Source organism: Cynocephalus volans, chromosome 1 (assembly GCF_027409185.1).
Source record: "Cynocephalus volans isolate mCynVol1 chromosome 1, mCynVol1.pri, whole genome shotgun sequence".
NCBI lineage: Eukaryota > Metazoa > Chordata > Mammalia > Dermoptera > Cynocephalidae > Cynocephalus > Cynocephalus volans.
Window position 1 is genome coordinate 63,279,523 of NC_084460.1, and position 26,234 is coordinate 63,305,756.

General features: G+C 46.0%; 1 protein-coding gene across 1 annotated transcript; it reads right to left on the bottom strand.

Annotated features, from left to right (window-relative positions):
* Positions 1-334: 334 nt before the first annotated feature.
* On the bottom strand, positions 335-2,941 carry AMER3 (APC membrane recruitment protein 3). Its single transcript, XM_063087556.1, has one exon. The coding sequence runs from the start codon at positions 2,939-2,941 to the stop codon at positions 335-337; it is 2,607 nt and encodes an 868-aa protein (XP_062943626.1).
* Positions 2,942-26,234: the final 23,293 nt, after the last annotated feature.

A 26,234-nucleotide genomic window follows, 5' to 3' on the forward strand; every position in this document is an offset into this window, starting at 1 on the left:
GCCTCATGCCCCTGCATACTCCGTGAAGGCATGCCGGCTGTCTCTACTTCCCATTTTCATTCCATCAGTTTCAAGCCTGGGCTCCTCTCTCCGACGTGCTGTAGGAGGAGCAGCTAGGTGTTTGCAGCTTTGAGCTGTCCTTGGCCCTGGGCTGCCTGAGCTGGTGGGTTCAGGCAGGGATGCCTCCATGTGAAAATACCCACACCGCTGCTTGCCTGAGTCCTGCCCCCTCCCCCAACACAGTCCTCACATTAGGGACAAAATGGAAATTTGGGTCCTAGGTTCTCCCGAATGTGGGCACAAAGATGCAGCTCCTGGTGAGTGTGAGCCCATCCTACAGGTGAGGCTCGGCCACGGCTGGCCTAGGTGCCCCCACTTCCAGCTGGCTGCAGAGTATGCCCTCATGGGCCAGGAGGCTGCAGCGGCATTCTGGAGCACTTGCAGAGGGGCACCTTTCCCGCTGGCTGTCTGAAGTGAGGCCTAGGATTTCTGGGAAGTGGTTCCCGGGGCTCTCATGGGCAGCAGGAGCCACGGGGGCCTCAGAGTCCAGCTGACCCATGTGTGTCGCCTGCTCCACAGCCCCTGTGCTGAACTGCAGGGGCTGATCCTCCATGGAAGCACAGGCCTGGGCACTTGGCCTGGTGGGGCCCACCCTGAGCCAGCTCAGGTCCAGGATTTGGTCTCGATATCTCTGATCCTGTGGGCTGGCTGGGGAGGGCCGGACATGGATGGTGGTCATTCTGGGGGAGCTGTTGGGCTGTTTCTGCTGCAGAATGTCAGGGCCCCTCGTCTGCCCAAAGAGTCCACTGCCTGTACCCTGCCTTGGAGACCATGTGGCCAGGGGCTGGCCATCTGGGAGGATCTGCAGGGCTGCCACGTGGGCCACACAGCCCATCAGCATGGGCTCTGCATCCAGAGTGCTTCCCCTGTGACCTGGCTTCCAGGGGCCTTGAAAACACCCCAGGTTCCCAGAAGGCCTGGCCTCCTTCTGGGAGCTGGGCCAGGCAGAAGGGTTTGGGGCCTTGTTTTTACTGGGATTGTCTGTTGTCTTGGAGGCTGTAGACCCCACAGAGAACAAGCCTTCAGGGTGGCCTTGTGTCCCTTCCTCCAGAGAGGGGTCCCAGGATGGCATGCTGGTCCCCCATGTGGCACCCCCTGGGACTTCACTTTCTCCAGCAAACAGGCCTTTGGCACCCGAGTGTGCCCACAGCTCCTGCCTGCTGGGTGCTGAGCACACTGTGGCCCTGCCTGCATCTGCTGCCCGGGCCCCCTTGTCCTCCAGCTTCTCTGCTGGCTCCCTGGGGACTCTCTGGGGGCTGGTTGGGGCTGCAGGCTCCCCTGGGACAGGGGCAGGGGTAGGGGTGGGGGCTGGTGGAGCACGGGGCTCTGGGCCACGGCGGAGCCAGTTGACAATGCCCATGGTGATGGCGAGCTCAGTGTCGCAGAGCTTCAGCAGGCACTCCTTGCCTTTCCAGGAGCTCTGCAGGAAGCCCTGGCTGAGCAGGTCAGGGCCTGGTGCTGGCGCCAGGTTCTCCTCAGCCCCCACGTGGAAGCTGCACATAGACAGTGGTGTCCCCAGGGCTGGCCCTGACAGACTGTCAGACACACACAGGTCATCATCCAAGCTCGGGCCAACAGGGCCCTCACTGGGGTCATAGAAGAGCTCGTAGAGGGCGTCCCCACTGTAGCTGTCCCGGGGGAAGGTGGCTGCAGGTGTTCCTGGGCTCAGGGTCTCCTTTTTGTCCTCCTCAAGGCCTGGTGAGAAGGAGTCGTAGTAACCCTCGTCACTCGTGGACACCGACTCTGGCTGCTCACTCTTGGGGGTGCCTGTGTCTATGGAGCTGGCTTTGGAGCTGCTGTGGGGGTCCCTGCAGGGGCACAGGGGCAACTCAGCGAGCCCAGCAGCATCCATCCTGGGCTGGTCAGTGTCTGTCCCCTGGGGGCCCACCAGCCACTGGCCCAGCAGGGCACGCTGCTGCTGCCTCACTGAGCGGTTCACGCTGTCCCAGAACTTGCTGAAGTCCGATGCTTCATTCTGGGCAGGGGATGCCAGCTGCTCCACACTGCCCTGCAGGGGGCCCCTGGGAACCTTGCCCTCCAAGGCCTGAGATTCCTGGGCTGGGCTCTCCGGGCCCTCGTTCAGCTCCAGGGATGGCACTGAGCTCTCATCTGCAAAGATCTCCCCGCAGCCTGTGAGTGAGTCGAAGCTCTTGAGCGAGGCCACATCTTCACACAGGGCTCTGCAGAGGTCAAAGGATGAATCAGGCAGGAGCTCGCTGTCAGACAGGTCCTGGTCCAGGCCATCCAGCCCCGGCCACTCGCCCAAGGGAAGAAAGGCTTTGCCTTGGCGCCCTTCAGCATCTGACAGGCCTACGGGGGAGGACAGACTCTTCCCCTTGGCTGCTAGAGAGGCCACATTCTCAGTCTTGTTTCTGCGAATGTGGAACAGGTTCCGAAAGCACTTCTTGGGCCGTTTCAGGGAAATCCTTTTTCTTGGGATGCTCTTGGCCACGGCTGGCACAAAAGGCATCTGGGGCACAAAGTGGCGGTAGTCTATCATGCGCTGGCCACCGGGGGATCCCGGGAAGCTCGCGCTGCCCACCATCTGCCCTGTGGCAGCAGCCACCCTGCTGGGCCCGGGTAAACTGTCGTGGGTCTTGCTCTTCTGCACCAGCTTGAAGGTGGACCCACAGATGACTGTGGGTCCCACCTCGGGGTCCGGCAGCTCTGCCCCCTTGTTGGGGGATCTGTCATATCCTTGAGTCCTGGGACTGGCCTGGGCGGCCATCTTCTCATCATGGGGCCTCTGCTGCCCTCCCAGAGAAGCTGACCAGGGGTCTGCATCCTCCCTGGCTGAAGCAGTGGCTGCTGGGTCTGGGGGTTTCTCATGGGAAATCTGCAGGCTGGATTTGATGAAAGTCTTTCCTCTCTTCAGCTCCATGCTGTCAGTGCCCGGCCGCTGTGGAGGAAAGCAGGAGGCACTTAGTATCCAAGATTGGAGGGCCTGTGGGCTCCAGAGGGTTTCTGCCTGCCCCTGCTCACTCCTCAGCTCACTCAGTCCCAGCGGATCCTCCGTGGAGGTGCAGGAGAGAGAGAGATAGGAACAGCCCTACCCCACTCACCACTTCTGTTCTTTATAGGCAACCAATGCCCAGAGCAGTTAAGTCACCTGTCTAAAGGCACCCAGTGGGAACCAGAATAAGAGCTGAGTGGCCTGGTGACTATTGCATCCATAAGCTCTCAACTCATCCAAGCACCCTTTCATCCCATCTGGCCAATTCAGAACCCATTCCCAGGCCCAGACTTTCCACCAACAGCACTCCAGTTCGTCCTCACCACATCCTTATGAGGGAGGCATCACATCCCTTCTGAGTGCATGGAGCAGAGCATCCAATTAAGTCACCTCTTTCATGAACCCACACCTGCCTGCCTCCTGGGCCGGAGGCAGCTGGCCGCTGGTTGGAGCAAGAAGATATGCACACTGCCCTCCAGGACTGTGCATCTGCTGGGGTAGGCAGGACCCATCTACAGGAAGGCCGCCAGGCAGGACATAGCCAAGCACTCCATGGTACATGCAGAGTGGAAAGGAGAGAGGATGTCACAGTGGGAGGTGAGCATGGGGCATGGGGCATGCAGCAGGCAGGCCAGGAAGGTAGAGCATCGTGGACAGGAGGGCAGGCAGCTGTCCCCTTTTGTGCCCATATCACTGATGAGTGTTGATGGCTGCAGTGCCATCCAGAGAGGATTTCTGATGCCCAGTCTGAGTTCAATGGGAAAGGGCACTGGGATCTGCCCTGGGTGTGGGAGTGGGGAAGGTGGTAGGTGTCATCCAGGTACAGCTGGGGCATCTGTCTTTATCCTGAGACCAGTGAAGAGCTAGGGCAGTGTGTCGATGAGCAGGTAGAAGCAGGGGCATTAATGAAGTTGGTGCTCTAGGATCACCAATCTGACATCTGAGTCGACTCGCAAGAGGCAGTCCAAACGGGCTGAGGATGGACAGTAAGGTGGATGGAGGCCATGGAAGATAAAGTTTTAGGGTCCTCCAAAAGAAGAAACACCAAGATTCAGCAAACTGCCGGAAGAAAGAGAAGCAGGTGGGGAGTCCTAAATGCTGAGGCCTGGGAAGATGCCAGGTGGGGAAAGTCAAAGAAGGGAGGGGCAGGCCAGGCACTGGGAGAAGGCAGGGGAGGGGACTGTGCTGGGAGCTGGCTTCAGGGAAAGGAGCAAGGGTCTAATTTTAAACATGCTGTTATGGGGGTAAGTTTGGAGACCCCCAAGACCCCAGGAAGTGAGGGCAAAGCCAAAGAGCACAATCTGAGAACCTCCCTGAGTTCTTGCTCACCACATCTTCATGGGCCCCAGCTCAGGCCACTCTTTTCTCCTGAAACATACTCTGTCTGCCACTGTCCCTCTCTTCCCCCTTAGCAGTGAGTGGCCTGAGAGTTGGTCCTCTATCTGTCTGGCTGGGAGAGATTGCAGGAGAGAGATGTGGTAGATTCCATTGACTCTGCATAAAGACTGCTCACAGGCAGCCCTTGAATGCAGCCCCCCAGATCCCAACCTGGGGAGGGAGTGCAGCACCCACGAAAGCAAGTGGCCTCGCAGCTCGAGTCAATGCCAGAGACTCTGAAATGCTCCCACATGGGGGCACATTGGGCAGAGGGGCAGCCTCACAGCCCAGCTGGCATGTTGAAGCAAAAAAGACAAGAAGTGGTGGCAGAGCTGGCATTGCAGGGGCTCACAGGGGCAAGCTGACCAACCTCCATCTGCTCCCACCCGTGGGCAGCACTTCCTTCCCTCAGAGGGGTGCCTGGGACTTTTGGCCAGAAAGTAAGAGAAGGAGCAGGCGCTGTGCCAAGCAGAGCTGCAGAACCTGGGCTTGGCTCTGTCTGCCTCTCAGCTTTTGGTGGTGGCACCCTGGACAGGAGACAGTGTCACAAGCTGCTGTGCTGGCTCTTTCACCTCCTGACAAATGGCGTGTGCCCCAGCCTTTCCCCCCTGCACCTGCAGACTCCATTTCCACTCCACGCAGTCCTTCACAGCCTAGATAAGGCCTCCTCCGGTTCTGATGGGCTTCTCTGCACACAGCACAGTGCTTACTAGCCAGGCTCTGGTGTCAGGTGACCAAGACTGTGTCTTGGTTACACCCACCTAATCAGGCAGAGGGCTTGGCCCATAATCTTATAAAGGACATACTATTGTAACTCTCATTTTATAAAGGATAAATTCAGGTTCGGAAAAGTCAATGGACTGACCCAGGTCACAGAGGTGGGAAGTGACAGATCTGGGATCTGAACACAGGCCTGTCTGATTCAGAATCTGACATTTCATGAACCAACAGCTCAAACTGTCTTTTGTAGGAAATCTAAAAGTAGAATAATAAATGTGTTTTGTGAGGAATTTTGGTAGGTACAATGAAAGTGAAGATTAAAAACAACACAGGTAGCTCATACAAATTTAGAAAAATTATAGTTGAAGGTGATATAATTTCTATGGCAAGAAATTTTGGAAATACTCATTATAAGATCTCTGTTTCTCTTATCCTTTTCTATGTTGTGGAAAAATCTTTTGATTACCATGCTTTTGGAAATAACATCAGCCAAGCACAACAAGGATTATTTTACTGGGTGCAGAATTTTGCAACTGCAAGAACTAAGATGGTTTATTTGATACAGATCCCTATAAATAAAACTACCAGTTTCTCAGTTCCTGGAACAGTCGACTGATTTAAAATTGTGAACAGTTGGAAATTTTGCTCCACTCTGAACTTGCAAAATGGTCCTTCAAAATAGCTGTTATTGCTATAGACACTGGACTCAGTGTCACCAATATTGCCAACCCTGCTTTCTGAGTTTATTTAGCACTTTGCACATAGATAGGACAACAAGCACTAAGGTACAGAATGGTGAACCAGAGACTTATCAGTACTGGAGTAATCACATGAACTCTGGTCTGTGTTCAGTCCAGTCAGTTTTTACATTAAAATATTTTATCAGAGCACATCTCTTTGGAAGTGGCCTGAACATGACGTGGGTGGGAACTCCCTCAGTGGTTGGAGCACCCACTGCCTAGCTGGAGGCAGGTTGAGCAGTCACCTCCCATGACAGCTCTCAGGGGCAGAATGGGATTTATTTGGACAGCCAGATGCTGGCACTGTCTTTGCTTGAGGGCAGAGGCCAAGTGTGTCCAGGTTCTCAGCTGCAAAAATGCACAGTCTGCTTTGAACCCTGTGGCTAACGACCCGTCAGTGAACACCCAGCATGAAATATGACAGGTCCTCCTCCACCTTGCACCATATATCTTTCCAAAGGACAAAGCAGACCCATCCCTCCTCCACTTTCTTCTCTACAGTGCTCAGCGACCACCAATTGTTCATTCTGGTCTTGGTCTTGCTCCCAACAAGAATGAAAATTCTTTAAGGTCCAGGACTCCAACTGTAGTAGACTGTGAGCGCTTACTTATTTAAATAAAATATTTTGTATTTGACACATCTTAACCATATATTTACATCTAGGTTCCCTAAATAGGATGCTGGGCCTGAAATTTTTAATTTTATGAACACAATTTTTCTGCATCATTTTCTAAGATAGTTATCAGAGACATCAAGTCCCTGAGCTTAGTCTCTCATCTCTGAGATGAACTTGCAAATTCCATGAGAACAGGGACCACACAGTGTATTTACTCAATGAATTCTCTTTCAGGGATGTGATATTTCAACCAAAGCCTAGAAGACAGCAGAAGACAAATAGGCAAAAAACATGGAAAGCATATTCCCTGCAGAAAGGCCCTGAGGAACAAGGGAGGGAGAATATTTAAGAATCTGAAAGTGGCCCAAGTGGGCAGAGCAGCAAGCCAGGGGACAAGGCAGGGAGATCAGCCAGGCAGACCACACCTGGCCTGAACTCTCAGGGAGTGCCTTGGCCATGGGGAGCCAGCCATCAAGGACATGGGCCAATTTTCAACTTTCACGGATGACTACAACTGCCGGTTAAAATAGGGGCAAGGGCAGAGGAAAGGAGATGGGTTAAGAGCCAGAGCAGGGTCCGGCAGACAGGGAGCAGAGACTCCTATGTCTGTGCACCTCCCATCTCAGTGCCATCTTAGACACTCAGGGTGTAGACTTATTGCAGATGGAGCAAGTGAAGTCATTCTACCAGCTGCCTTTCTACATGATGAGTAATTTTGGCTCAGCTGCCTAGGATTTTCTTTTTGCTTTGAGAGGGTAATTCTGTGCTTTTCTTTCCTTTTTAACATGAAAATGACTGGGTGTTTGATTTCATGGAGCAAAAGAAAAACCCTGGAGGAACACACATGTAACAGAAACGTTTTGAGACATAAAATGTTTGGTAATAGTTTGGGTATTTTCTATGCCTTCTCCTGTCCTGCCAGCAATATCCAAAAAAAAGTCACAGTAGTGAAATACAAAGAGGTGTATGGTGATAAGAAAGCGAAGGCCTAGGAGGGGAGCACCGCCCAGGAACTTTCTGGAAATTGCGGTGGGAGGTGGGAGTGGAGGTTGTGGGGCAATAGTTTATCTCTGTAGCAGACTGCCTTGTCATCCCGTGGATGGAGTGAAGGCCATTGTGGGAAGAGAAACCTCGCGTGTTGAGGGGTGGGGGTGGGGTAGTAAATAAAACAGAAATAGCATCTGCGGTGAGAGCATCACCAAGCTACCCCACCCCCACGTTGGGGAGACAAAGGGCCCTTTGGGGAGCGAATGTCCTGGTCCACCTCCTCTGAGGGAGCCTCTGGGCGTTCCTGGCCTGCCCAGCGGAGAGAAGACGGGCCTCCACAGCCCCGCGTCCTCGGGCGGAGGGTTCTCTCCAACCTAGTCTAGACCTAAAACGGTCACCGCCCCCAGGCCCCACACGGTGAGCTCTGGGAACCGTGGGCAGGAGAGGGTGCCGACCCTGGTTTTTTCACTCAGCCTGTCTATCGCACCAGCGGAAGCACAAACATTCCCAAATCATCGCCCTTCTCCCCAAATCCACATACGTGTAGCAGGGACCGACGCAGCCTCTTGGGGCACTGGCGACTTACCCCAGGAGACCGGGAGTGTCGCAGGGCGCGGCCGCGACAGGACCCGGCGCCGCGTTCAAGCCCGAGCCCCGCGCTCAGCACCACGGCCAGCTCCCCGCGCGGGCGCCGCGGCTGGGCTGGGAAGCGGAGCGTGCTCGCCCACCACCGCCGCTGGAGGGGCGCTGCGGCCGCGCGGCGCGGGCAGGCCCGGGTTAAGCCGCCGGAGGGCGGCGGGAGCGGCGGCGCGGGGCCGGGAGCCAGGCGGACGCCAGCGCAGTGGGGGCGCGGGAACGCGTGCCGGGCCCGGGGTGGGGGCTGCTCCGAGAGGGCCGCCGCCCGGACCGCTCTGCGTCTCTCTTTGTTTGTGTTTCTCCCCGCGTCTCTGTCTTCCCGCAGGGCTGCGGTTTTGCATCCCCCAGGCCCAGTCGTCTCCCCTCACCCCAGTCATCACTGCACCCCGGTCTTAGTCCCAACTCTTTGTAGCGCACAGGTGTGGGTGCCCCTCCCCCAGCAGCCCCGAGCACCTGGCCCGGCCGACCCCAGCCCTCCCGGAAGGGCTCGATCACCAGGAGCCCTGGCCAGGATTCGGGGCGGGCTTAGAAGAAAGGGCAGGCCAGTCTGGGGATGCAAGGCAGGGTCATCCAGAACCTTCTTCACCTGCCTATCTTGGGCCTGATTATACAGTTAGTGGGAGCGAAAGAGTCGTTTCCCCTAGAGGTACTTACTGTGTGGGGTCTGCTGTTGCTGCGCCCTGCCGCAGTCTTGGGGGAGGAGCAGAAATGCTGTGGGACCCCCTCCCCTCAGAGCTGAGGACGAAGGTCTGCGCGCTGAGCCCAGAGTCCGAGGCTGGTGCAGCGGGCAGGGATCAAGTACGGATTAAGTATGCCAGGACGGCTCAGGCAGCAGAGCCAGGAGCGTGGGGGCGGGGGCGTAGGGTGTGAAAGCGGGGAGCACACAGATGGTGCTGGTGAGGGGGCTGAGCCCAACGCGGGGGCTCGCAGCAGAGGCGAGCTCGAGCAGGGAGGGTTTGGAGGATGCAGGAGGGTCCCGACGTCTCTGGGCTGAGGTCGGGTGGAGGACGAAGGCCACGCCTTTCCTTGAGCCTGGTGGGCTCCCTCCCAGTCACCAGTCCAAAAAACCCTGGACAGAAGGTGTCCCACCTTGGTTTGGACTTGTTTGGTTTGGAGCATCCCATTAGCCTTCTCTGTAATTAGTCATTTTGAGGTTGCTTTCCGAAGGGTCAAGAGGCGGACTCCAGAGAAAATGACCCACCACCCTTCGGTGAGCCACTTCCTTGCAAATTTTTAGAGTTGAACCTTTTTTTTACCCGGTGACTAACTCAGTGTGACCTGAGATCTAGATGCTCTCGCCTCCCCACATCTTGGTGCAGTCCTGACCTTTTCTGGTATTTTTGGCCATCAGAGTTCCCAGAATCAATTCTTACTCTCTTCAAAAAACAAAGAAGGTCTGGCCGGTTGGCTCAGTTGGTTAGAGCACGGAGTTACAATACCAAGGTGAAGGGTTCGGATCCCCTTACCAGCCAACCGCAAAAAAAGAAAAAGATCCTTCTCCCCTCAGGTGGAAACAAAGGAGGATCTACGCCTCCTGGCCACATATACCGCGACTCAAGGATAGGATTTCCCACAGTCCTCGTTTCGCTAAAATTAAAAAGCATTAGCCTCTCCTGTTACGGTCTCCCTTCTTTTGCATTTAAGGACCTTTTTATATTTCTTAGAAAATAAGATAATTATGAGAATAATTATGAGCTAACTCAGCCTCTTCCAATGAGTGATAGTTCCTCATTTTTGTTTCTCAAATTGTCACCCTCTGGCCAATGATAGCTATTCTAATCCATCTACTTAGTCCTTTCAGAATTATAAACAAACATACAAACAAAAAATCCTTACTTTTGGGTAACAGGAAAAAATACGTTCAGAATTTTTTCTTTCCCTAAGGCATGGGGTCAGGTCTTCTCCAAGGACCCCTGTTGTATTAATCTGTTTTGTGTTGCTTATAACAAAATACACGGAACTGGGTAATTAGAAAGAAAAATGAAATTTATTGCTTACAGTTTCTGAGGCTGGGAAGTCCAAAGTCCATCTGGTGGTGGTGACAGTGACCCAGGGGTCTCACATTGCAAGACGGTGGAAGCAGAGAGAGCAGAGAGAGCAAGACAAACAGACTCTCCTCTTCTTTTAAATCCCTCAGAACCACCCCTGACCACCATTTTTAATCCATTCACTACTGCATGGTCCTACAATCCAATCACCTCTTCAAGGCTCCACCTTTCAATTACCACAATAGGATTTCCCACCCTCTTAACAGACCCAGTGGGGGCCAAGTTTCTAATACATAAAACCTGGGAGACACAGTTCAAGTTTCAGTGAGTTTGGGGGGGGACATAATTCAATCCCCTACACCTGGAAAGATCTTTCACACCAAGATTTCCCAGTTCAGATATTGCTGAATGATTTTCTTTATTGCTTTAATGTAAACTTACTTTCTGCTATTTTTACCATGCACTGACAGATTTTTTGCCTGTACTTTTGAGTTGTGGCTGTAACCCTTTTCTTTCCTGGCACTAGCTGCCTGGTCACCCAATTGTCCCATGGATCTCGGACCTTTCAGGCACACTCCTTGCTTTTTCACTTGACTGGGCACAGATGAGCCAACTGACTACGTTGCTGATTGGGATGGCTGCATTAGTGGAGTGCAGAGTCCAGGTTTGTGGCCTGAGAACCGAGCTCCCTGTGGGACCCTGCATCTGAAGGGACTTGGGGTGAAGAAGCAGGACCCCACACCTCTAAGGAAGGCTGTCAGGGCCAGGACTGTCAAGCTTGGAGAACAGCAGGTCTCAGAGGCCACCATTTGGGGAGGGTAGGAGAAAGAAGGATTGTTCCAGGGATGGGTGTGGCCAGAGGCACTCTTGTACTCAAGTCAGTTCACATTCTCCTCCACCTCAAACAAACTAGGATTAGAGATACTATCAGGTGAAGTGACCTACTACTCTGAGTGCTTTCTTTTTCTTTAAAAATTTTTTATATTTTTAAACTTTTCTTTTTTCATATTTTTAAAACAATGATCAGTTTGTTTCTTTTTGTTTTTTATTGTGGTAAAATATACATAATATAAAATTTACCATTTTAACCCTTATTTTTTAGAAATATTTATTTATGTCTAATTCAATTTTATTATATTGGTGAACCTATAGAAAGTCCAACTTAAATTTTTTGTTTTTTTACTTCTCAATGTACATCGTAGTTGATTTTCATGCCCCTTTACCAGTTCTTCTCCCCCCGCTCCCCCCGCACATCTTATCTGTTCACTTGACTTAAATGCTCAAGGAATTTTTATGGTTATTCTGTCTTCTTCCCTCGCCCCTTTATTTGTTTGTGTGTTTATTTATTTATTTATTTTTAGCTCCCACAAATAAGTGAGAACATGTGGTATTTCTCTTTCTGTGCCTGACTTGTTTCACTTAATATAATTTTCTCTAAGTCCATTCATGTTGTTGCGAATGGTAGTATTTCATTCTTTTTTATAGTAGAGGCACAGGCAACTAAAGGAAAAATAAACAAATGGGATTATATCAAACTAAAAAGCTCTGCACAGCAAAAGAAACAATCAACAGAGTAAAAAGACAACCAACAGAGTGGGAGAAAATATTTGCAAAATATACATCTGACAAAGGATTAATAACCAGAATGTACAAGGAGCTCAAACAACTTTACAGCAAAAAAACAAATAACCCAATTAAAAAATGGGCAAAAGAGCTGAATAGGCATTTTTCAAAGGAAGATATATGAATGGCCAACAGACACATGGAAAATGCTCAACCTCACTCAGCATCCAGGAAATGCAAATCAAGACCACTTTGAGAAACCGTCTCACTCCAGTTAGGATGGCTAATATCCAAAAGAGTGAGAATAATAAGTGCTGGAGAGGTTGTGGAGAAAAAGGAGCTCTCATACACTGTTGGTGGGGCTGTAAAATGGTGCAGCCTTTATGGAAAATGGTATGGAGGTTCCTCAAACAATGACAGATAGATCCACCATATGACCCAGCTATTCCACTGCTAGTAATATACCCAGAGGAATGGAAATCATCCTGCCGAAGGGATACCTGTACTCCAATGTTTATCGCAGCTCTATTTACAATAGCCAAGAGCTGGAACCAGCCCAAATGTCCATCATCAGATGAGTGGATAAGGAAACTGTGGTATATTTACACATTTTAACCCTTTTTAAGTGTACAATTCAGTGGCATTAAATACATTCACACTGTTTTGCAGCCATCACCACAATCTATTTCCGAAACATTTTTATGACCCCAAACTGAAACTCTGTATCCATTAAACAGTAACTTCCCCTTTCCTCCTTCCTCCAGCTCCTAGTAACCACTATTCTACTTTCTGTCTCTATGATTTTGACTACACTAGGTCCCTCATGTAAGTGGAATCATACAGGATTTGTCTTTTTGTGACTGGCTTATTTCACTTAGCATACCGTCCTGAAGATTCATCCATGTAGCATATGTCAGAATTTCCTCCCTTTTTAAGACTGAATAATATTTCATTGTATGTATATACCACATTTTGTTGATTCATTCATCTGTCAATGGACATTTAGGTTGTTTTCACCTTTTTCTACTGTGAATAATGCTGTTATAATCAGTGGTGTACAAATATCTGTTCAAGTTCCTGCTGCCAGTTCTTTGGGGTATAAATCTAGAAGCACAGCTGCTGGATCATATGGTACTTCTATGTTTTAATTTTTTGAGGAACCATCATACTTTTTGCACAGCAGCTGAACCATTTTACATTCCCACCAGCAATAAAAGGGTTCCAGTTTCTTCACATCCTCACCAACACTTGTTATTTTCTGCCTTTTCATTTGTTTTGTTTTTGCTTAGTATAATAGCCATCCTAATGGGTGTGAAGTGGTATATCATTGTAGTTTTCATTTGCATTTTGCTAGTGATTAGAGATGTTGAGCATCTTTGCGTGTGCTTATTGGCCATTTGTGTATCTTCTTTGGAGGAATGTCTATTCAAGTCCTATGTCCATTCTTAATCAGATTGTCTGTCTTTTTCTCGTTGAGTTGTAAGAGTTGTTTATATATTCTGGATAATATGCCCTTATCAGATATATGATCTGCAAATATTTTCTCCCGTTCTATGGGCTGCCTTTCCACTCTCTTGATAGTGTCCTTTGATGCACAAAAACTTTTGATTTTGATGAAGTCCAAGTTATCTATTTTTTGTATCATTGCCTGTGTTTTTAGTGTCATGTCAAAGATATCACTGCCAAATCCAGTGTCATGAAGATTTCCCCATATGTTTTCTTCTGAAAGTTTTATTTTAGCTCTTACTTTTAGGTCTTTGATCAATTTTGAATTAATATTTGTATACAAGATATAAGATGAGTCCAATCTCATTCTTTCACATGTGGATATTCAGTTTTCCCAGCACCATTTCTTGAAAAGACTGTCCTTTCTCCACTGAATGGTCTTGGCCCCCTTGTTAAAATCATTTGGCTGTATATGCAAGGGCTTGTTTCTGGGCTCTCTATTCTATCCCATTGGTCTATATGTCTGTTTTTATGCCAGTACCAGACTGTCTTTGTCCCAATCTACTTTTGTAAGCATACAAACCCTTTTATTTTAAAATTTTATGTTAGGGCTCCGGCTTAGCTATATTTTGTATTTTTATCACTTTTGTTAACAACCATGCCCTTAAACACTGGGAAACAAATATTGAAATAGGGTTACTTTGGTACAATCTCATGTAACCTATAAAAGGGCCTGTGTAGCAAAACGATAGGGTCTGAAACTGGTTGGGACCTGAGAATTATCTGTTCCAACAAGTGAGAACTTCTTATAGGGACGCTGGCCAATAAGCATAAACCCCTCAATCCCACCCCACACTTAGCATCCACATGCATTATTTCCTAATCACCAGGTGAACTCACACAAACATCTTGCCTCTCCATTCATCCATTAATGCATTTAATTAAATCTTGGGAAAATCTGTTGGCCTGTTTTCCCAAGATCTTATTATCTTCTTCATACCAATATTTCTGCTGAGTCACCCATCCATTCATCCATCATTCATTCATCTGTCTCTCCACTCACTCAACACATATTTATTAGATGACTATTACATCCCAGGCACTGTTCTTGACACTGGGAATGAAACAGATAAATAGCTCTAAAGAGCTTATATGCTAATTGGGGGAGTTAGACAATAAATAAAATAAGTATATAGTAAGTTGGTTGTTTATAAGCAAGTTGGTTGGTTGGTTATGGAGAAAAATAATATATTATAAGGAGCTAGGAAACCATCAGACATACAGCAAAACTTTAGGATGCTTGCAATGGCATTGCTTATAATGCAGTCTAAAATAGAATATAGCTTTCTGGTCCCCAAACTGGTCTTGATTAAGTAAGTTTTGGTATATTCATATAGTGAATTATGTAGCCATTGAAAATATGTTGGACACCATATATTTTAACCTGGGGAAATATTCATGAAGTTTTTCTAAATAAAAACCAGTCTAGGAAAAGTAAATAAATGTGGTTTTAATTCTGTAAAATAAGTATATTCATAAAAATGACTTAAATAGGGCTGGCCCGTGGCCCACTTGGGAGAGTGTGGTGCTGATAACACCAAGTGTTTGGATCCCTATATAGGGATGGCTGGTTAGCTCACTTGGGAGAGTGTGGTGCTGACAACACCAAGTCAAGGGTTAAGATCCCTTTACTGGTCACTTTAAAAAAAAAATGACTTAAAGAATGTATACTAAAATGTTAAACTAACTGTATTTGGGTGGTGGAATTATAAATGGCTTTGTGATTTTTTTTTAAGTTCTTATAAATCAACATGGCTGGTATAAAAAACCCATGCACACATACAAACACACATATGACTGCACACACACACATACATATATGTAAAAAATACATATTAAACAATCTGGCAGGCATTTTTGATAGATAAATTTAATGCTGGGCTACTTATATTTCTAAACATATTTCTACCATATCATGTTATATTTGCTATTCCCCATGTTTTTTACTTCTAACTCCTTTTCTACTCTCTTTTGAGTTGACTTTTTCTCTATTACCTGTATAACCTGTTTTTCCTAGTAGAGATGGATTCACTTGGAAGCTAATGAAATTTAGGCTATAGAGCATCTCATTTGGATGGGCCCAATTTAAATGAGGATTCACTTTTATACCTAATTTTGTTTTGGTGATTTTATTTTGTAAAATTGTATAACTTTTAGGTTTCACAAAGCCTGGATCTGCCCTTTCCTTCTACAGCCTATTATTTTACTAGTTACCTTTACTTTTTTAGACATACTTCGCATTGCATATTTTTCGAAAAATCTAGAGTTAGTCATTGTCCTGCTCCTTCCTGGAAGGGCAAATGCCTCTGCATGCATTTACTTCCTCTAGTCCTTTCTCGATGTCTTCCATGTCATTGTTACCTGTGATTTTAACTGCAGCTTATTTTTGCCCACACATGTGATTGCTGTAATTATTGTCATGATTATTATCATATGTTTATGCTTTGGGTCAGGGACTTTGCTCTTCCTCTTCTTTCCTTCAACGGTGTCCTGCACGTAGTGAATGCACAATAAACATTGGTTCATGAATAAATGTTGAACACGCAATCCTGAAAAGTCTGCAATACGTTCACACACAGCATTTCATTGAAAGTGGCCAATGCCATCCTCACACACCCAGAGCCCTGGTGGCTAAGTGGACACCGATGACCTTGTTTATGCTCTCACTCTACACAATTGTTTTTCTTATAAGTCACTGAGAGTGGGCATCTCTTCCTGGGGTCTCTGTGCAGGAAATAGGCTGGACCCATATGAACCTGGCTACCATGCCTTTGGGGCCTCTGTCTTGGCCAGGCCATGACTACAAGAAGTGGGGTGGAGGGAGGGTTTACTTAGGAAGAAGGGCCTCCACTGGGCCTTCTCAGAGAGTGAAGGATGCAAGACTTCACTAGTTAGACCCTCTCCTGTTTGGGCTGTCCCAGAAGCAGACCCTGAGGATATAAATGCTAATAGTTTATTTTGGATGTGACGGTGGGAAGCACCAGCAGTGACTTGAGCAGAGAGGCATTGATAAAGCGTGCACTATTGAGCCATTTGCTTCTGTAGGGGGGGTGATTCTTGGTCCCACTGTGATGCTCTGAAGGACAGTATGGGACATTCCTCATAGTTATCCACACCTGGGAAAGAAAGCTGGGGCATATATTTAGCATTCATCATAGGTTGAGGGCTGCTTCCAGAGACTGTGTCAGGCACTCCTGGCTTGTCCTGGGAGTGAACTGAGAATGCTCCTATGCCCAGAAAAAGGTCTTAGCAGAGACACCTAGCAGACTGGAAAGGTAATCAGGTTGTTTGCTCATCTTGCTATGTATCTGTCATCAATTATGTGATGGCTCTTGATCTTTTCTCTTTGTCTCTTAATTTCCGTGGTAATGTGTCTATATGCAGATTTCTTTTTATTTATCCCTGTTTCGACTCAATTGCTTCCTGGATCAGAGACTTACCATCCTCAAATAATTGTGCGATATTCTCCAGCTTTATTCCTTCAGATGTTGCCTTTTCTCCATTCTCTATTATTCCCTTTCTGGAATCTAATTATATTACATCTTCTCACACTCTCCTTCATGCCTGTCCATTCCTCTTTAAAATGGTTTTAAAAAATCTTTTTGGGTTGAATTATGTATAATTTCTTTAGAACTATCTTTCATTTCCTTAATCCCATTGAGTTTTTAACCTCAATTGCTATATAATTCATTTCTAGAATTTTTCTTTGCTTACTGTTCCTCCTTCAAACCTGTTTGGTAATTTTTATAATCTTTTGTTAATTGTTCATATTTCTAAGACTTTCTTTTATTTCTTTAAACCTTTTAAACTTTCTTGTTTTACATTCTGTGTCTGATCTGAATCTTGGTGGTATGATTCTTCTGATTTTTTTCTTGGCTCTCCATCATGTTATAATGTTTCATGTGAGTTTTGAAATTTCTTTCCACAGTAAGCCAACCAATTTTCTTCAACTTTATCTATGGAAATTTCTTGAAGCTGTAGTTGAAATTGAGTTCCTTCAGAAAGTATTTGAATTTATTTCTTCCAGTTTTCTGGGGACTCTACCAATCTGGGATCACTTTAGTTTACTTAAAATTTGTTAAATTTTATAATTGAGGTTTTTCTGAGTTTGGGCTGCAAGTCCACAGAATGACTGACTTCTGGTCAGAAATTATCAGGTGAGTTTTTCCCCTCCACCCACTGCCAGATTCAAGACAGAAAAGTGTCTTTGCTGACTCCTTTAATTCAGAGGGTTTTTGTTTCCTTCCACCCTTGGGTTCTACTAAGGTTTGAATGTTTGTGTCACCTCCCAAATTCATGTTGAAACTTAATCTCCAATGCAACCATGTTAAGAGGTGGGACCCTTAGGAGGTGATGAGGTCATGAGGGCTTCTTCCTTGTGAATGAGATTAAGGCCCTTATGAAAGAGGTTTCATACAGTATTTAGCGCCGTTTGTCTTTCCATCCCTTCAGCCATGTCAGAGCGCAGTGTTCAAGCAGAAAGACTGGGACTTCACTAGACACTGAACCTGCTGGCACCTTGATCTCGGACTTAGTCCCCAGAACTTGAGAAATAGATTTCTATTACTTACAGATTACCTCATCTGTGGCATTTTGTTATAGCAACAGGAATGGACTAAGACAGGTTCCCAGCTCTGCAGATGTTTCCTCTTAGACTTCTCACTTGGAAGACCCTCGGCTTTGTCCCCTGTCCAACACCCCTCATTCTGGTTAGAGCTTGAGGTTTGCAAATACCCTTAGGGCAAAAATTGGTACCTACTGACTTCCCAAGAATCCATCTTTCTCTTCATTTTCAGTCCTGCCCAATCAATGACTCATTTAAGATGTGGGGTTTTGAGCCGGCCCGTGGCTCACTCGGGAGAGTGCGGTGCTGATAACACCAAGGCCACGGGTTCGGATACCATATAGGGATGGCCGGTTTGCTCACTGGGTGAGCGTGGTGCTGACAACACCAGGTCAAGGGTTAAGATCCCCTTACCGGTCATCTTTAAAAAAAAAAAAAAAAGATGTGGGTTTTTTAAAAATATTGGATCTTGCTGTTTGAATTCTTTTTAAAAGGAGGGTGGCTTAAAGCATTTACTCCCGCATCTCTCAGATATGGGTGAATGCATGCTCTCTCTTTTTTCACAGCCTCTTCCCACACTCACGGTAAGTGCCAGAGAACCACTGGGTGCCAGGTTGAATGTCAGTGAGCTACACCCATACACATCCAGTGGTGTGTTAGCATGGGCTCATTTCCTTTTTATAATCCTTGGGCATTTAGTCAGGGGTATTTGAAAATTTTGGTTTGGGTTCAGCTGAGCTATAAGAATCCAAGGGACCCTTCTGTGGTCCAGCAGGTCTTGAAGATTAAAGAGGGGCAGGCCTCGTAATGGCACATGTGAGCCCCAGGGGAAGTTGGGTGGAAGGGGGAATAATAGCAGAGGCTATACAATGTTCATCATGCACAGACCCATCCTCTGTGGCCGATCTTGGATGACATGACCAGAACTTGTCTTTAAGGGAACTGACATTTTTCCTTCCACTTTCCTTTCCAAATGTAGAGAATCAGCTAGAGCATGTATTGCTGTGAGAGAGGGAATATATGGAGTTTCTATATGTCCTGATTTATACCCTTTGACCTGGCACAATTACAAATAAGGTCCATTTTCACTCTTAAAAGTGTTTTAGCTTGTAAACCCAACTTCCATTTTTTATTTCAGATAAGAAAAACTCTCAGTAAACTGGAAATAAAAGGGAATTTCTTCAATCTGATAAAAAAAAAGCAAACCTACACAGACTGAATGCTTTTTCCTAAGGTCAAGAATGTGGCAAGGATATGCACTTTCACATCTCATATCCAGCATTGTACTGAAAGTCCCAGCCAGTGCAGTAAAGCAAGAAAAAGAAATAAAGGGCATACAGACTGGAAAAGAAGAAAATAACGTCTCTACTCACAGATGACCTGATTTGTCTATGGAAAAAATCTTATAGTATCTACATAAAAGTTACTATAACTCTTAAGTGAGTTTAGCAAGGTCTGGGAATACAAGATAAATATAAAACAACATTGACAATTATATTTCCATATAATAACAATGAACAACAGAAATTGCAATAAAAATAATACCATTTAGAGTTTCAAGACATATATAACGAAAACTAAAATACATTGCTGAGGGAAGTTAAAGACCTAAATAAATGGAGAGATATTTCCTGGTCATGGACACATAAATGTAATATTGTTGAGATGATAATTGTCCCCCAGTTCGTTTATAGATTTAATGTAATTCAGTCAAAATTCTAGCATGCTTTTCGTGTGAGAAATTTACAAGCTGATTCTAAAATTCATATGGAAATGCAAAGGACTTAAAATAGCCAAAAACTTTTGAAAAAGAAGAATAAAGTTGGAAGACTGACATTACCTGACATCAAGACTTAATATAAAGCCACAGTAATCAAGACAGTATTGTGCTGGCATCAAGATAGATGAGTAGATCAATGGAACGGAATAATCAAGAAATAGACCCATATGTATATGGTCAGTTAATTTTCAACTTGATGATTTAGTGGAGAAAGGATGCTATCTTCAGCAAATCTTGTTGGAACAATTGGATATCCATATACCAACCCCCCCCGAAATGTAAACAAAACAAAACAACCAAAAACATTGATCCATACGTCACCAAATATACAAAATTTAACTACAGAGAAATCACAGACCTAAATGTAAATCTAAGCTGTAAAAACTCTAGAAGATAACACAGGATCAAATTTTTGTAATCTTGGGTTAGGCAAGTTCTTAGATATGACAACAAATGCAGAATTCATAAAGAAAAAAAGGATAAATTGGACTCCATCAAAATTAAGTACTTCTGCTCTTTGAAAGACACTGTTGAGAAAATGAAAAGAAGCATCACAGACAGAGAGAAAATATTTGCAAATCATGCTCTCATAAAGGGCTTATATTCAGAATATATAAAGAACTCTCAAAACTCAGCAATAAGAAGTCAAACAACCCAATGAAAAATGAGCAAAAGTTTGCACAGGCACTTCACCAAACAAGATACACAGACAGCACATCAGCAGATGGAAAGATGCTCGACATCACACCACTGGGGAAATGAAAATTAAAAACATGTATTAAATACCTCTACACACCTATTAAAAAATTGAAGTTTTCATTGTCGTCGTTTTGTTTTCTGGCCTGGTTGCTCAAGAGATTCTTTATTTGTCTATCTTCAGTTTCCATAATTTTCTCTGTAATCCCTTTTAAGCCTTGTTTATTCTACTTCTTTCTGCTCATTTTTCTTTTAATGCTCTTGTCCTGTGGACAAGAATGGAATCACACTGGAGCCTGAGGCAAAAGGGAAAGATCATTAATACTGATCCTATCCTTATTTAAAGTTTTGATATTTTGTTCATCATGGGTTTTTGCATTAATTTTGATTTTCAAGAATATTGCATTAAAGTATGATTTATCTTGATGGCTGGGTGTTCTAGTGCCCCTGCAGTTTCCTCTTGACTTGCCTCCCCTTGTCCCCTGCTGTCCTCCTCCTTTCTTACCAGGGACAGCAGAGCCTACTCTCTGTGCAGCTTCTGATTTAGTGTCATTTCCGTGATTGTTTAATTCTTCTGCTTTTCTTAGGCTCTGCTAGTTCATGCTCTTTCTCCTTTTGTTATTTTGCTATAATTTCCACATGCTCAATTCTTTCTGTTTTTTGCTGTTTTTATACAGAGATTATTATTTTACTTAACACTTTTTGGTTGTTTTTGTTTTTGCTTGTTTTACATTGAGATTGAAATGCTTGATTATAGTTTGCAGCTGATCCAGCACAACATTTTTCTAGTACAGTCTCATCTGCTACTTGTTTGTCCTCTTCCTCTTCTCCTTTTTTTTTTTTTTTTTTTTTTAAATGTATGCCACTGCTGCTGGCCCATGGACTGCACTCTGAGTAGGGAGGAGGTAGAATACAGTTTAGGAGACAAACCAAACCTACAGGAACCCATTCCCTTCCTCCAAACGCCTGCCTTCTGAACCTCTGCGTGAATAACTAGCTTCCCCTGGGCACTCCAGGCTCAGATGCTTGTTTCACAAACCTTCCTGCTTGTGCATAGTCAAGATTCCTTTATGCCTGCTGTGTGTAGGCCTGTGCTAATTTTCTTGGGCAGTGTGGGTGGCTTATAAAGAAACTGATCAGAACTTTCCTGGAGGATCTAAAGAAAGGGTCCCAAGGGTCCATGCTTGCAGGTTGTGCTCCTAGCCCACAAAGTCTTTTGGAGAATTGCAAGAGACAACTGTAAGGTCATCTGATCCAGCAACTACCCCACTGACCTAACGGAGACTGGATTCCCCTCAAAGAATTAGGCCTTGGCTACAAACTCACCTTTGAATTCACTCCTTTGAATCTGAAATCAAACCAATTCTCTGTGGAATAGTGTAGAGTTAGACAACTAAATGAGGTCACATATATACAAGATCATGCAGTAAGTGCTCAATAAGTGTCACCTAATGTTATAGCTAATTGCCTTCATAACACCTTTTGAGAAATGCAATCGAGCATGCATTGAGACCAATTCACAACTATAAAAAAGCAACAACAGCCAAGCTGGGGCCGCTAGAGCTCAGAGGAAGAGGAGGAGAGACCTATGGAGTGCATGAAGGCGGGAGAAACCACGATGAGAGAAAGAAAAAACCACTCCGACCATTTCATGCCGTGGCCACTTTAAGATGGAGCTGCTGAGCATACGGAGCAGGAGCCGGCAAAAGCCACAGCTGTGCCCTTTGGATGAAGTTGCTTGGAGGAGGCAGGGGAGAAGAGGGCCTTGGTGGCCCCCAGGACAGCAAGACGAGTAATAGAGTTCCCATGGACCCACATAGGAGCGATGAGCCAAAACAACTGAAAAAAAACGAGCTACTCAGAGGCTGGTGAGTCATCACAAGGGGCTGCTGCATGGCCCATCCCATGGGAAGTGTTTGCAGCACAAGCAGTGGGGGAGACGGGCCCACTGGGGGAACACTGGGGCACAGCAGGGATAGCTGACCAGCACCCCAATCAGCAAAGGACCACTCAGAGGAGACTGGTCAGGAATATAGAATTGCATGGGGTGAAGTTTGATGAAAAGACTCAGGCCCAGATCAGAGTTTCTACACAACCTAGGTGCACCAGGTCTCTGGAAAGAGCTGGGAATACCTATAAAGTCCACCATAAAAACCTGAGCTGCACAAAAAGCCTTTCCTAGGGAATCAGCAGCAAAGCAGCAATTTAGCTCAACCACAGCTCAAGTACTAGTCCCCACAGGAAGTTCCCCCATTTTAGAAGTAAGCAAAGGACAGAAAACTAGTTCCAGTCCAGACACACTGCCAGTGCTTTCAGCCCACCCAGGGACCTGAGGCATGAAGCCGGAGACCAGAGCCCCCTCCTACAACCAGGCACACTGCTAGTGCCAAGGAGCATGCCAAAAACATCACCTCTATGTGGGTGGCACACCACAGCCACCACAAGAACCACAGCTGCTGCAAAAGCAGCTAGATGCCACAACTACCACACAGATAGTCCTCCAGCCACTGGAATGCATTGACACAAGGAGAGTCACCAGCAGAGACAAAAGAAAAGAAGAGGATGTCTCTCTCTACAAAGCCCATTCCAGAGTTACAGAAGAAGCATCTGCTCTATGATAATATTGGGGGACCTGAACACACCTCTCTGCATGAGACAGATCATTTAGGCAACAAATCAACAGAGTAACCATCACTCTTTCAGAAGGAGAGAAGAATTCTAGGGTAATTAGTGGGGGGAGGGGGAGGTAGAGGGGGATAGGGAGAAATTGGACAAGGAGCATAAATAATAAGTATGATTTGTAACAATATATATGCTAGTAATATTGATTTGATCAACATATGTCAACAACGAACCCCCAAAATATGTATAATCAATTATGATTCAATAAAAAAATTTTAAAAACTGCATATACATTATGATTATATAAATATCATTCACTGATGAGCTCAGCAGCATACTATGATCATGTATCCTTCCTTGTGCAACTTTTCATTTTTCCTGGAGTTAATCATTGCTTCTTTTATTGTTTGTTTAATTTTCCACAGACTGTTTGTAAAAATATACAGACAACTTTGGTTGTGCTTCCAGGACATTTCTGGCTATTGAGGCCTGGGTCATTGGTCAGATTTGTAGACACATTTGCAAACTTTAGGGAAAATCCTTTTGTCGTAGAGCCAGATTGAGCTGCCTACCCTGGGGAGAGATTTACCCACACTGTATAAGTGCATAAGGACTCTGGATAAATCCATCTTTATTGCAGCAAAGACACCTCCAAATGTCTTTGGGTATGAGGAATGAAGTCTCTTTTATCACTGTTATTTTGTTAAGTCAAGACTGCATGTACATTATGATTATATAATATCACTCACTGGTGAGCTCAGTAGCATACTATGATCATGTGTCCTACCTTGTGCAACTTTTCATTTTTCCAGGAGTTAATCATTGCTTCTTTTATTGTTTGTTTAATTTTCCATGTATCTGTGTACCTGTTGCTACTCAAACTCTTCAATGAATATGTAAACAAAGTCTCCATATATTCTCCACATGGTCAAATGCATTCCTAGTCTCTCAATTTCTTTCCTTTTTTCTTTTTGGAGACCTTCTCCCTCTTCTCCTACTCCTGTGGGGCCTGGTGCACAGCTCTTGTCCTAGGGTTTCTCTTCACCATGGTCTGGAGAATTCCTTTGGTTTCTTATCCGTGTTGAATCATTTTCCTCTTTCTTGGTTAATTCACTGGTTTTGCTGTAATCTGTGTTCTACTAGCTTCCTTAGGTACATTTTTTGAGATCTTGAATGTCTAAGATAATTCTATTCTACCCTTAGATTTGACCGACAGTCTGAGTACTAAATTGTAGGTAGAGAATGATCTTCCCTCAAAATTCAAAAGGCATTGCTCTTGTTTCTTCCATTTTCAAATCCTTTATTACCTATTTACTTTGTTTCTTTCTGGAAGCTTTTGGCATTACTCCTGCTGTTCTGAAATGTATTCATAATATAACTTCATGGGGTTTCTTTTCTTTTTTTGTTTTTTTCACTTATTGTGCTGGACACTCAGTGAGCTCTTTAAATCTGAAAACTAACTTCTGGAAATTTTATTGAATTTTAAGTAATAATTCCTTTCCTCTTCTCTCCTTCTGGAACTTCTAATATTTATAAGTTGGACTTCCTAAAGTAATCTTTTAATTTTATTGTCATCTCTACTTTTTTGTAGATGTTCCCAAATTTACCTTCCTATTCTATTTGAACTTTTGATTTCTCCTGTCTTGATTTTTTATTTCTAAGAGCTCCTAACAGATGTTAGGCTTGTTCCTTTTTCTTGCAGCACCTCTTCCTTGCCTCATGGATTCTGTATCTTCTATTAGTTCTGTTATATAAATTCCTGCTCTTTTATGCCCCTGCATTGTCTATTTTCTTCTGAGTTCCTATTTTCTCCAAAGTATTTGTCTTGATCTCTGTATTTCACTTTGGAGTCTTCCCCCAAATATTTGGAGATCCTTGGGCTTTTGTTTTATTTAAGGGTGAGGCACTGGAAGTGGGTGAGGACCCGTGTGTTGGGGGTTCTTGTCAGCGGGTGGGCTTCTACTACATGCTAGACGTGCAGCACGCTGGCTTGTTGATGCTTCCCCTCACCATACATCACCACCTTCATGCCTCCCCCCGCCCCCAGTGTCTGGGCTCATTCTGTTTCTCTGGAGAAAAATCCTTCAGTTCCCTGCCTTTGGGGTTAGGTGTCTGGCTCCTGGCAGCCTGGTGAGAGGAGTGAGGTCTCAGCCTCCACAAACATCCATCTGAATAGCCCTCCTTGTTGGCCCTGGGGCCTCACCCCTGCCCTCAGATAAGCCTGCTGTTCTAGAATATGGAGCTTTCAGGGGAAGGGGGTGGTTCTGCTCTTCACACAGGCGTCAGCCCACTCTAGACTCTAGCTCAGGCCTCTCTCCCACCTCTGGTGGGGCAGATCTGGAATCTTTCTTCCTTTCCTCCTTCAGCTTTACCTCCTCAGGCAAGCTCAGGCCTGGCCTTCGCAGCCCTGCTGAGTTAGTTCTTACCCTCTAGCTGCCTGCCTGCATTCCTCTCTTCCAACCTACTGTTGACATCTCCGGTCTGTGTTGTCCTCTCTCTCAATCTTTTCTTTTTCTTTTTTTTTTTTTTTTCTTTGTGGGTTCATTCATTTTTAAGTACACTACTGCATTTTTGTGCGTTTTATGAAGAGCGCAGAGGTAAATATGAGTGTTCAATCTTAATTAAAAGTGTGTGTCTCTTTTTTCTCCTTGGGAATTTTCCGTCCTTCCCCATCTCTGTCCACCTTGCAAACACTAAGATGCCAGGGGCTGGATTCACTGAGGTGACCTCCCCTGGAGAGGATGAAACCCTGGGTCTGCATCAAGGCCGCAGAGGTGAAGAGATTTGGGCTCATCCTGTAGTTCCCACCTGACATCCCCTTCCAGACCCTTGAGTGACTTTCTAGGAGTGCACGAGGCCCTCCCAACCAAGAGAGTGGGCAGCAAGATCACAGCTCCCATCCCCAGACCAGCAAGGACCTGCCCTCACAAGTGAGCACTGGGCTGGCAGGCAGAAGGCTCAGTCACCACGAGCCTTGGCTCTGTCCCCCTCTTGACCTGTCTCCAAGCCTCAGGGTCCAGTCTCTGAAATGCAGGGTTGGACTGCCCAAGCTCTGATGCCCCTGCCAGCTCTCATGCTCTGTGAGTTGGAGTTGAGACACTGAAGTGGGAGGACACAGAACATCAGAGTCTCCCCAGATAAATGCTGTTCCTCTCTGTCTTGGCGCTGGCCTTGAGAAAAAAAACCGCCCATTTAATCAACTCTAGTCAATAGATCCTGCAAGAGCAGATCATTGTTGTCAAGTATCCTCTGACCCCTTCCAGCTTTAGCCCCTTAGGGACAACCCCAGGCACCCTCTTATCTCTCTGCTCTGCCTGTGTTTGATCAAGCTCATGACCCATCTGCTGCCCTGTGGGGCTCTGGCAACAGGCAGTCCTGGGGTGCTTGTCAGGAGAGGGTGAGGAGCTCTCTGAGGACTCAGGCCC

Bases quoted from the DNA above. Each gene is read 5' to 3' on its own strand.
- AMER3 (XM_063087556.1), bottom strand. From the start codon at position 2,941: ATGGAGCTGAAGAGAGGAAAGACTTTCATCAAATCCAGCCTGCAGATT.